At 43.3% G+C, this 13503-nt stretch overlaps 1 protein-coding gene across 1 annotated transcript; it reads right to left on the bottom strand.

Moving 5' to 3' along the window:
• Positions 1 to 3904: 3904 nt before the first annotated feature.
• On the bottom strand, positions 3905 to 7171 carry LOC120651453 (cell number regulator 4-like). The gene is made up of 4 exons (XM_039928929.1): positions 6983 to 7171; positions 6745 to 6816; positions 6424 to 6642; positions 3905 to 4194 (listed from the first exon to the last, which is right to left on the bottom strand). Exons 1-4 carry the CDS (start codon positions 7053 to 7055, stop codon positions 4103 to 4105), a joined length of 456 nt encoding a protein of 151 aa, XP_039784863.1. The 5' UTR covers positions 7056 to 7171; the 3' UTR covers positions 3905 to 4102.
• Between the last annotated feature and the right edge of the window lie 6332 nt (positions 7172 to 13503).

Below are 13503 nucleotides of genomic sequence, written 5' to 3'. Positions count from 1 at the left end.
GTGGCATGATTGGTGGCATTTACTGATTTTCTTTCAACTGTGCCCTTTCCAATCAGTCGACCCTCATGCCGTGATACTGGAACCCCAATTGGGCAGAGTTCATGCACATAGTCAACACAAAACTCAATGACCTCCTCTATGACATAACCCTTCACAATGCTTCTTTCGGGACGAGCCCGATTACGAATGTATTTCTTTAGGACTGCAAAATATCTTTCAAAAGAGAAGATATTATGAAGGAAAACAGGACCGAGAATACCAGATGAATTAAAAGATGTGTCATAATATTGAAGAATGATGGAGGAAATATCATCTCAAGACTAACTAAACTTTGGACAACATCCACTTGTAGCCTGATTAGACTCGATGGATCTATTGCCTTCTGAGAAATTACGTTGAGAAATGCACAAAGCTTTATGATTGTTGCTCGAATATTAGCTGGTAGAATACCTCTTAGTGCAACTGGAATTAATTGTGTCATCAACATGTGACAGTCATGGGACTTTACGTGTGCGAATTTCTTCTCTTTCAGGTTTAGTAGCCACTTTATGTTTGAAGAGTAGCCTGATGGAACCTTGATACTGTTCAAACAATCGAACATACTTTGCTTCTCTTCCTTGCTAAGAGTGTAGCACACATGACCTAGGTAATGACGTCCTTTATCCCTTTTTTCTAGATGTAGGGTGGCCCGTTGTTTCAATCGTTGAAGATCTTGCCGCGCTTCGAGTGTATCCTTAGGCTTACCGTAGACACCAAGGAAGCCTAAAAGGTTTACACAAAGATTTTTTGTTAGGTGCATCACATCAATTGCGTGGCGGACCTCTCAGACTTCCCAATAAAGTAAATCCCAAAAAAATACTCTTCTTTTTCCACATAGGTGCGCGTCCGTCATCACTCTGCACTGATCTACTGCCAAGTCCTTTTCCGAATACTACTTTTACATTTTTGACCATTTCAAGCACCATTTTCCCACAGCGGTGCCTAGATTTCGTACGATGATCTGCCTTTCCACCGTAGTGATCATGCCTCCTCCTTAATGGGTGCTTGATCGTAAGAAATCGACGATGACCCATATACACTATCTTCCTACAGTGCTTCAGATACATGCTGACGGTTTCTTCTAAACAATGGGTGCATGCCCTATAACCCTTATTAGACTATCCGGACAGGTTGCTTAGTGCGGGCCAATCGTTGGTTGTTACAAAAAGCAATGCACGTAGGTTAAAATGTTCCTCTGCGTGCGCATCTCACATGGCAACACCCTCCTCTTTCCACAAAAATAGAAGATCGTCAACCAGTGGTTTCAGATACACATCAATATCATTACCAGGTAGCTTGGGACCGGGAATAAGCACCGGCATCATAATGAACTTCCGCTTCATACACAACCAAGAAGGAAGGTTGTATATACAGAGTGTCACAGGCCAGGTACTATGGCCACTGCTATGCTCACCGAAAGGATTCATGCCATCCGTACTTAAGCCAAATCTTATATTCCTCGCATTATTTGCAAATGTTGGGAATGTTCTGTCCACCTTTCTCCACTGCGACCCATCAGCGGGGTGTCTCAACATATTGTCTTGCTTACATTCTTCTTTGTGCCATCGCATCAATTTTGCATTTGTTTTGTTCATGAACAAATGTTTCAGACATGGTATTAGAGGAAAATACAACGTCACCTTTGCAGGCACCCTCTTCTTGATATGTATCCCATCAACGTCGTCTGGATCATCTCGAGAGATCTTATACCGACATGCGTTGCATACAGGGCACGAATCCAAATTTTCATATTCACCACGATATAAGATGCAGTCATTAGGACAAGCACGTATCTTCTGTGCTTCTAATCCTAAAGGACAAACAACATTTTTGCCTCGTATGTTGTTTCGGGCAAGGTGTTACCCTTAGGAAGTAAGTTTTTTATAAGTTTTACCAACTCCTCGAATCCCTTATCAAACAAACCATTTGATGCCTTCTATTGCAACAATTCCAGTGTGGTACCCAACTTTTTGTGGCCTTGTTTGCAATCTGGGTACAATAATGTTATGTAGTCCTCCAACATACGCTTCAAATCTCTCATTTCCTTTTCTGCTTTCGCAAACTTCCTCAGCTTCACGCAGCATCTGACCCAGATCATCTTCTACAACGTGTCCTTCAGTATCTTCTTCAGGCTCATCCATTGCAGTGTCATCAAAAAAGGCACTGTAATTGGCTGCAAAGTCAGGAATCCTGTCCTCTTCTTCTTCATTATTATCCAGCATAATTCCTCTTTCTCATGCTTAGTCCAAACATAATAGTTCGGTATGAAACCACTATTGAACAAGTGACTGTGGATGGTTCTTGATGATGAGTAATCCCTTTCATTCTTACAGAATTTGTATGGGCAACGAATGAAACCGCCATACTCGTGTTTCTCGGCCGCTTCTATGAATTCATGCACGTCATCCATGAACTCCTTTGAACGGCAGTCGGCCATGTACATCCATTGTCGACTCATCTAGGTTCACAATTCATTTATATACATCATAGGTTGTCATAATAATTCATTCATAATACACAATTTAACCTAAAATCAAAACGAGGAAACATCATATTTATCCCTTTAATAAATCACTAACTTACTTCTTCGTTCCAAATTATAAGTCATTCCAAGAATCTTGGAGAGTCAAAGTTTTTCAAATTTGACCAAATTTATATGACAAGATAATAACTTTTATGATACCAATTATAAGTTTGACCAAATTTTCATAGTGCATCTATTTGATGTCATAAATCTTTATATTTTTCTCTATAATTTTGGTCAAACTTTGAGATTGTTTGACTCTCCAAGAATCTTGGAATGACTTATAATTTGGAATGGATACATTTTATTATAGTAATATAATTAATTAAATCTCTTGCTAACTACATATAAAAAATAACACATCTATAAAATAATACCAAACTAACCAAATTGCTAAATACATCTAAATAAATATTATTATCACTTCTATATCAATTAATATAACAATAATTATATACTAAATGAAAGAATAATTAATACAACAACTATAAAATGAATAACTACATCTAAATATAACAATAAACTAATTGAAAGGGTAATTAATATAACAACTATAAACTAAATAACTACATCTAACAATTAATTTCTAAATCATGGAGAAAAAAAATACTAACCTTTCAAAAAAAATTGCAAAAATTCCCCTCCCCCCTCACTTGGCTGCCATGAATAGTGAGTTCACAACAGCTTGGAAGGGGGAGGGGGGGGCTATTTATAGGCACGGGCCAAAGGGACCAGTTGGTGCTAATGACCCGGTGACAAATCTAGCGCATCGGCACCGGGTCATATTACCAACCGGTGCCTAATGATAGAGCAACGGCCGGCACCGGGTCGTGGCATCACCCAGTGCCTTTACCTGTAAAATAGGCACCGGGTGATGGTTGGTGCTAATGACTCGGTGCCAAATCTAGCGCATCGGCACTAGGTCATATTACCAACCGGTGCCTAATGATAGAGCAACGGCCGGCACCGGATCGTGGCATCACCCGGTGCCTTTACCTGCACAATAGGCACCGAGTGATACCACGAACCGGTGCCTTTGACGCCGTGGTCATTTGGTACCGGTTGGAGGCACCACCCAGTGCTTGTGCTCTCGTATTGGCACCGAGTCGTGCCATGACCCGGTACCAAATTCCCTCCCTTGCGCCCAGTTCAGGACAAAGGTACCATCTGCTGTTGCAGCCGGTACTAATGCCGCATCAATACCGGCTGCAACAGTAGCTGGTACCTTTGGCCTGGACCTTTGGCCCGTTTTCCAGTAGTGTTCTAAACCTTTGTAAATATCCATTTTTCTTTTTTAATGCAATTGCTGTGGGGATCTCCCGCACAATTTCGAGCCAAAAAAAAACTTTAAAACTACTTGATTATTTTGTATTTCTCTCACGTTAATTTACAATTATATTAAATAGCAATAATATCACACATGATCCACACATGGACCCCTATTTATTTACTCCAGCTATGCATGCAAACACCTCGCTCACAAATATAATGCGAGCCACAACAGTACTGCGTGCTGATCAAGAGCGCTTTCTTGCTTTATTACACACTCGTCAACGCGTCATCTCTTGCACTGGTACGGGCAGGCCTGGGTACGGGAGCCGTGGCCATCTTCTGTGAATTCACTTCCCATCCTTAGCAGATGAGTATTAAAGGGAAAATGATTAGCACACTTTATTATACATTAGTTCAACTCGTACTGAACTAAAAATATGGCATTTCAGAACTTAAGTAATTTAGATTCCTTGACAATTCGACAATAATAAGTATGAAAATCATCTAGAGTGCTGCTATGACAATATTGCCACTAGGTTGTAAATGTGTTGAACATTTTGTACCAAGACAGTTTACATGGAGTTTGTTGTGTATTACCACTAGCAAGTAATTAAGGTAGAGCATGGTGTTGGCTCATGTAACACGGCCTTTATATGAATAGATGTAGCGAATATGGCATTAGTCTTGGTATATCAAGATTTTTATGCTTGAATACTCCATTTGTAAACAGATAACAATAGAACCAGAGAGGCATTGCTACGGTTTGCTGTTGGGGTCCGCCGACCCCGACGAAATCCTGATAATCCTATGTGAAGTTACTGTTCATTACTAGTTTTAGTTTTGATGGCCTGTTCTAAAAAGATGATGACCCCAGTGGCCGTAATTTCTAGCTTCGCGCCCCCCTAGACCCAGCTAATTAGTTTAATTTAAAATATTTTTTTCGCAAAAAAAAGTTTAATTTAAAATGTTCATATATTATATGGCTTTTAGGCAAAGGTAATTATTTCATTTTAAAACGAATTAGTTTGTCCTAGACATCATAAATTAAAGAATGGAAAGAGTAACTAACTATGTTGATATATGAGGTTGTTAACAGCTGTAGACATTGTTTTATTAAATGGCCATAAACGTAAACGTAAAAGCTGCTACGTTTGGAATCTCGATACCATCTGTGATAGCGAAAACATTGAACCTATCTACATAGGACTATCTATTAGGCGTTGACAAGTTTTGGCGAGAGAATATATATGTATCTCAGTGGAGGTCGCTGCGCGTGATGGAACATAAAGCAAGCAGGACGAGCGTAGTATGCGGGCAGCCGTTGCGCTATCCGTGTCCCCGTTTCTTTCCTGTCGCCACCATTTCCTGCCTGCTAGTGCTTGTCGTCTCGTCTGGAGTGACGGCAGGCTAGCTACTTTATTGCATTGCTCATACATCGTACATGTAAAGCACATGTGATGTGTAAGTGGTCACTCTGGAATCGTATTATTACAATTGAACATATATAGTTTTAGTCCTTATATAAAGGTCGTCGACTTTTATTTTATACCTAATAATTCATGAATCTACTACTATCTCCGTGCTCAAATATATGCCGTCTAGGACAAACTATATATATCTGGATCATTTTTTAAGTGGGTTGGTTGTCCTATATATGTCACGTATGTATGAACATATGGCGGTATATACTTACGATATATATAAATAAATATAAAAAATTAGAGGGGTTTTTTTATCTGTAACTTTACTAAAACTATATTATTGCACCTATGAGTTGCGTACATTGTGGTGTGTCCCTGCCTGAGGCCGACCAGTCTGCTTCCAGTGAGGACTCATAGTCCCTCTACAACCAGGTTCTTGTTTCAATTTCTACTATGGAAACGCACTTTGCAATAATATCACTTTTTTTTTCTTCTAGTGAAACCAACTTTGGCAATCATGGATCATGGGTGTTATAAGTGGAATAAGGGATGGCAACGGGTCGGGTACCCGCCCACGATAATACCCGAAAGTTGAAGTTTTACTCATACCCACGAAGACTATCAGGTAAGATTTCATACCTGAGCCCATACCCGACGGGTACCTGTCGGATCTATTCATAAGAGCACAAATAGCACGTATATCCTTCTAATGATTTAAATAAATTTAGATCAAATATACCACCCATACAAGTCAATGCAATCTTATATATTATAGTATAAAGATGTAAACGCTCCGCCCTACACGATTTATATTTAACTTTATAGGGTCTACTATTGAATATAATCTCGCTGTTGATCTAATGAGTGTCAGCTAACATTCTACTTTGGATAATGTTACATCATGTCTGAATTAAAAGCATGACTGAACACAGCATGTACTCCTACAAGCATGAACAACAAGATTCTCAGTTTTCACCACAGATTTTTCAGTGGTCTAAAGCATGTATATGCTCTTTTTACTATTAGTAATTTTATTGAGTTACGCATGTATGTATGAGGTGGATGATCAAATACCTTACTGGGCTGAGAGCATATGAGGTGGATGTTTCTTCAAAAAAAAAAGGCATATGACGTGGACGATGAATGTATACAATCCCATACGCTTACCATCTGCCGGGTCGGCGCATCGGTTCTTGAGCTCCCGGTACATCTGGGAGAGCGCACATGGCTCGCAGAAGCAGTGGACGCAGCCGTCGGCGCATGGCTCCGCCGGCAGGCCGTACGCCGCCCGGAGCTTGCCGCGGTAGGAGCAGGAGTAGAGGCAGTGGAGCAGGCACAACCCCGCGTGCTGCAGCGCGCAGTAGATCGCACCAGCCATACCACAGGCTGCATATATACAACAGGTGTCTGAGCAGAGACGATACTCGATGGGCACACAAGACTTCCATCATCGATCTACACCAGCTTTATTTAGCAAAACAGACTTACATGTGGATCCCTTGTCCAAGGTCTCTGCCACCTGGCCGAATGCGACACACGGGCAGAAGAACGCCAGGCAGCCTGTATGAACGGTGGCTACCTAGGTGAGTGTACAAAAGCCATGTTTGGATTGTAGGAATTTAAATTCCACGAGAAATCGTTGCATGGTTGAGAGGACTGAAAAATCAAGTTGTTTCGGAGGAGGATTTGTTTCCGGAATGATCAGGGCGTGCGTGGCGTGACTCACAGCTCTTGCAGTCGCTGCAGCAGCCACAGAGGCCGGTGGTCCAGGCCCCCGGCGGCGGTGGATAGCCGCTCATCTTCTACCGGATCCGAGGTTGGCGAGCTTCCTGAAGTGTGAGAAGGTGGTTGAGATTGGCAACTAAGGCAGATTTATAGAAGCCGTAGGAGGCCAAGGGTCTATTCTGGCAATTAAATCAAAGAGATAATTTCAATTCTTATCGGAAAAGGAAAAGGAGATGTTATTATGTGATATATGGAGATACTTAAGTTTCTTCTAGGCCTGTATCTTTTCATATTAAAAGGTATCTTATGCTGCACCTGTTGTTTGTGTGCCACACATTTTTACAGTAACAAATTATTTATATATAAGAAACTATTTTTCCTGTACAGTGCTATCACTAAATTCTAAATGTCATCTTAAGATGTGAATATATCAGGTGCAAACCAATCTCTTCGTGCAAATTGTATAAACTTTAATCTGGGCCACCAGATCAATATCCAAAGGACATGGGGGGATTGGATAATTTTACAATTAACCGTCAGCCTCTAATCACACTTTCACAAATCCCCCCTCCCACTCTCCCTGCGCACCTCTTGGTTGTTGATCCGGTGGTCCAGATTGAAGTTTGCACGGTTTGTATGAAGGGATTGATTTGCACATGATATGTTTCCTTTCAAAATATTCCAGAATAACTTGTAAAATAATGCTTTTGTACATGACTTTATACTGGCCGGCCCTAATTTTGACCTCCAGCACTGGCCGGCCGTAATTTTGACCTCCAGCACGGCCTCCACCTTTCGTCTGACACTCAGACCTGCAGACCCCCACGTGTCGGGTCCTATTAGACATTTTCACTCCTGATAGAAACACCCCTTCATATTTCTCCATTTTCTTTCCTTCATCCAATCCCCATCTTGCTCGCGTCGCGTGTGCTAGGGTTTCCTGGGGGCCGCGAATGTTGCTCACCGCGGAGCAGGCAGCTCGCCCCCTGGTGGTGCAATTGCGGCGGCGGCGTCGGGGGCCGTGAGCGGTGGTTGGAGCATGGCGGCGCTACGAGGGCCGACCTGCTGCTGGAGCAGGTGATGCGTGGGCGGGGCCGACCTTCGGTGACCTACGGCCGGAGCAAGGTGACGTGAGGCACGGCGGCAAGCGCACAGCTCGAAGCAGCCGGATCCGAGCGATCGGCGTCTGATCCGCCCGACGGTGGTTGCATCCTTTTATTCCCCTCATTTTCCTCTTCCCATTTGTTGTCTCGGGGAATTTTGATTCAAATCTCAATTTGCGATGTTTGATTGTGATTTGGGATGGCAGTTGACGAAGCCTTCCATTCCTGTACGTCCATATATGTGCTATGTCAGGTTGGGTTAGTTCACCACATTAGCTGAATCAGGACAACGAGAAGATCATCAGGGGACGTGTACGTTGTTTATGAGTAGACATGCTAAGCGAAAATTGTTGCTACGTTCTTAGCTCATCCTCCCGCTCATGCGTATGACACAAACAAAAGTTACATTGTGATATTTCCTTGTTTTAGTTGCAAGTGGCTCACGTATGAATAAATTGGCATATTAATAGGAGAATAGGATACCATGTTGAAATTGGAATTGGCATGCACTTTTTCACAAAAATGCAAGCATTTTAGCAACATCCACAAAGCATTTAAATATGGTACTAAGCATTTGAGAGAGTATATTTAGTTAAAACACAGAGAAATGCTACATATAAAATCCTTTAATTCAACTTTATTATGCAGAGATTGTTCATCAATTAGCCCATACTTATATGCATAGCAGTACTCATATGCATGTCAGTAGGCATATCTTTAGCCCTGATTAACTCACCTGGTTTAGCCAATGTGTCTCCATAATCTCTTTTTCACCTAGTTTAGGAACCACATTCTTGAAGTGACATAGGTTCAGAGATTTCCTACAATATAACCCTAGAACTAAAATGCCACGCGTAAGTCTTGTAACCCAGGTACCATACCTCAATTTTTATCTGGCTAGTTATTTTCACTTAAATTTTTCAGAGATTTGATACACTGCATAGAGGACAGAAGTGGCAACATGGATAGCCTCCATCATCCAATGCGGTATGTGCTCCAAACAATGATTTTCAGTTTTTATCGTCAAAACAATATATTTACTTTTTTCACTAGCAATTATACTTATTCCTTATAGCATTTTTATAGCTTCGGATAAGCAATTTACATTTCCTAATTGTGCTTTGTGCTATCACAAAATTGGATATAATAAAGTGTGATCTGCATCATTATTTGATTCTTATCTACAAGCACATGTATTTAACCAGAATGATGCATTGTGTCTTCACCCTCAATTGTAGGCTTTCTTTCCTCCTGTCGTGGCAGTATGGTGCTAGATCCTACATTTTTTATGATATAAGCATCACTAGTTCTTTAGTTAGGCAATAATATTGGTAGAAATTAGGCAATGATATTGTTCTTGATAGGCAATAATATGGGTTAGAATAGTTATTTTTTCTGCTGAAGATTAGATGCGGCTTCTGCCTGTTGCAGCTACAGAAGCTGATGAATCATCATGTGGCAACTGCTATAGCCTAAAGTATTGCAGTATAGATAGTTGATTCACATGTAGGAGCAGCTGCATCAGCAGAAATTGTTGTGTTTGCGACAGCTGCAAAAACATCATTAGATGCTAAATCAACTAGTAAATTATTCATTTTAGTGTTATGTCTATCAATGTCTAAAATTTGATGTGCACCATTCCCGTTTTATGATTGTACATATTCATTTTAGCATTTTTCTAGCATTTTTTCTGACAACTTGAATTTGAAACTGAGTAGTTTATTTGTTATTCCTGACAACTTTGTAGAGATGGAGTTTTTAGGAATGCTATCATCCATTTTCTTTGTGTCATGTGTTTAGATGGTTATTGCTTGTATGTATCCTTCATTCTTTTCTTTTCCAGATCATTGGCTGGACCAAGACTAATAGACTTGAACTACTTCCGATGCATGACTCAGAATTAGACCATTTGGTGCCCACTTTGTCTTATGTTCATTTGGTCCCATTAAATTTGGAGTGTATCCATAAAGCATTGAAATGAGATGTATGTTATATTGATATGCATATTCTGAATTAGGCAAAAATGTGGTTCCCAAATAGGTGAAATAGTATATAGGCAATAATAATATCATTTTGATTAGGAATTATAGCCTTGTGCACAAATGCTCCAGTTATGGTTAAGCCACTCGCAAGGATCACCATGGACAACAGCTATGACATGTGAAGGCAAGCATTGCAACTCTGAGTTCTCCCTGTGTGTTCCTGTCTGCTGTGAGCTCCTACAATGGATTTGTGCAATTACTTAATTCAATGTGTCTAGGTGGACATCATGAGCAAGTAGGGCGGATCCTTTTTTGCTAGAGGCAATTCAGGTTATGGCTATTTTGGCTGACCATCATGAACGGTGAGTGTTTGTTTTTCACGTTTTTGCAGCTCATCTCCCTGGTATCTTGGAGTTCTTTGTTGACAGAGGTGGGGGATTTCTTTTGCTTCTTTCTTTTTGTTAATCTGTTTCCTAATTGTACCATTGCATACGTACTAAACAGTTCACGTTTTGAAATATATGCAGTATATCTAAGCCTCTAATTATTCTTTTCTGATTTAGGTATTTTATCTTTTATGTTAGGCAAAAATGCTATTTAAGTTAGGCAAAAATACTATTACAAGCAAATATATTAAGCAAATTACTTCTTTCTCTAGTTTTGAATTAGGCTCACAGCAGCACGAAAAGCGCACGAAAAGTTTTTGTTACTTCTTTCTTTTAAGTTAGTTTTCCCCCCAAACACAGGACACACACACACACAATTTTTTGGTTATTTTTCCACATGCAGACACTATTGTGGGTTCCACGTGTCGATGCATTCTCAACTTTGGGGACGAGCGTCCAGTGTGTAACATCCAAGAAAAGGACATTTTCAACATTCGGAAGATCCTGATGCACATGTGGCTTAATTTTGAAGAAAATGACACAGTGGGAATGCATCCTGAATTCGGCATAGGTATGATTCTTTCATAGCACGCCCATCTCTTGCAAATCAATACTGTGCTTTAGGCATCTCAAGTATATTGAAGAAGCATTTTTCTATTTTTCAAGAAGCATTTTTCAATGAGCAGAATAGTATATTGTACTAAAACCAAAATTCAAAAAGCACTTCTTTTTTGTGAAGCATACAAATAAACATAGTGCATTAAGCATCTCAACTCAATTTATGAAGCATTTTTTTCCATGAGTGGACTTACATTTTCTATATTTTCCATCCTCAGCGACAGTACTTTTTTTGTGAACTTTACTGTCACAACACAGAATATGCATACTGTCACATGAATAAACTAAGATAGTATAGCTCTCCCTCACACCTTCTCACATCCTTGACTCTGAAACTCTCTCCCCCTGTCAGGCCCGGGACAACAGGACTGCTGTAACATCCCGGATTTTTCCGGAATGTTATAAAGTCGAAAAATGCGAATTTCAAATTTTTTCGTGGCAATGCTGTAAATATCAACTTAAGTAGAATTTTTGCCTTCTCAAAAATCCTAGTAATTAAAAATTTCTAATATAATTAAGGATAATGTATTGCTAGTGTGAGAATATTTGGAGTTATTGGATTTTATTTGGCTCTACCATGTTTAATTCGAATTCGATTTGGATTTGTTTTATTGTGTGAAGTTGTGTGGAAATTAAATTGAGGTGTGCCCCTCAATTTAATTTCAAGAGCTAACATCTGTGTGGGATTTAATTTGAATTAAGTCATTCAAATTAAATCCAAACTCTAACCCTAACCCGCTAACCTACCCCTGCCCTAACCCGGACCGAAGCCCGCAACCCTAACCTGGCCCTAACCCGTGACCCGTACTGCAATCCAAACCCAGTTAGTCCAAGCCCAGCTGCAAAACAAAAACCAAAGGCCAAATATGGCCTGCACACAACCCGAACCGGCTGGCCTTTCGGCCTGCAACCCCGCACCCCGGCCGGCCCCTTTCCTTTCGACCTGCTCCGAACGAGCCATCGGCCCAGCACCACTCCACCCCCCACCTTTCCTTTGTGCCACCGACGAGTGGTGCCGCCCTGTCAGGCGCCCCTATTCACTTTTCCCCAACCTCCCGAAGCCGCCTCTGCTTTCGCCGCCCGCGCCTCGCCTCCCGCCTCCACGCAGCGACAGAACGCGGGCAACGGCCGCGCCTGCAGCCGCCCTACGTCACCCACGAGCCCGTGCTCCCTTTTTCGCCGCGCCCTTGACAACTTGCCGCCCGCGCCAAGCCAGTGCCGCGCGGTTGGATGGCCGCCGCATGTCCCGGCCCGGACGCCGAGATTTGCCGGCCGTCCGTGCTTCCGTGAGCCCCGCGAAACCCTAGCACCCCCTCTAAAGCCCCGGGCCGCCAGCCAAACCCTAGCCTCGAGTCCTTTTCCTTGTGCGCCGCCACCAGAGAACAGAGGAGAGGGAGGGAAGGCAAGGAGCAGAGAAGAGAAGGAGGTTAGCCGCCCATGGAGCGCCACCGCCGTGGGAACCTGATGCCGCCAGCAGGAAGGAAGGGGAGCGCCGCCAGCACCCCGGCTTCGCGCCAGCGCCCTGGACCAGAGGTGCCGCCGCCGTACCTCGACATCGCGCCGGCGCCTAGTACGACGACAACGACGTTCGTGCGCTGCCTGCACGGCACCAGCTCGCCGCGGCCACGACCCATCCTCGCGACGCCTTCTCCCTCGTCACGCCCGAACGGTGAGCGCCATGGCCACCTCCCGTTCACCCTCTTCCTTGCAGTGAGCTATGCGCCACTGATGGACCCTCCTGTAGCTGTCCCTAGGACCTTCCTTCCCTTGCTTGTTTGCAGGAGACCGACGAGCGCCGACGCCTGGGCCATGCCCGGCGCTCGCACACACACACACGGGCACCCATCCGCACACGCCCACGCACCCCACCGGCCGAAAGGCTGAGCCCTTGGGCCACACAACGCTCTGAATGCCCGCACAGCCTCGCCGTCGTGCCACATTCTGGCCGAGCCGAGTCCGTGTACACGCGCACCCGTTGACCACGCCGTGCGCCCACCTGACCCGCATGCGCATGAACGCGCACGAACCCGCCAGCCTAGCCTTGGTCCTTGACGCCCCGCCGCCGTTCACCCTCACCGCGGTCCTGGCTCGCCCAGACCCCACGCATGGGGAGGCCCTTGCTCTCCTTGTCACTGCCCTGAACCCGCGGCCACACCTTGCCCCCGCCGCGGTGCTCTACTGCCTCGCCATCTCTGCCCGTGCTCGACTGGGGGCCAAGGAAGGAGGAGGTGATGATGCCCGATGTGGCAGAACCGCCTAAATTATCCCGGCTCAAGTGCGTAAACCATCACCCTAAAGGCAACATTAGCTTAAACGCACTTCAAACGGAACAATTTTTTGGTCTATCGGGTAACGTCCCGATACAACCACCGATTCTCGGATCGAACAAGCATACCCCGCACGAAGGCGAGTCCAGAGATATTACAACCAAAA

This window comes from Panicum virgatum, chromosome 9K (assembly GCF_016808335.1).
Source record: "Panicum virgatum strain AP13 chromosome 9K, P.virgatum_v5, whole genome shotgun sequence".
Lineage (NCBI taxonomy): Eukaryota > Viridiplantae > Streptophyta > Magnoliopsida > Poales > Poaceae > Panicum > Panicum virgatum.
Note: the sequence above shows the minus strand (reverse complement) of the source record. Positions and strands in the feature narration are given on the sequence as shown.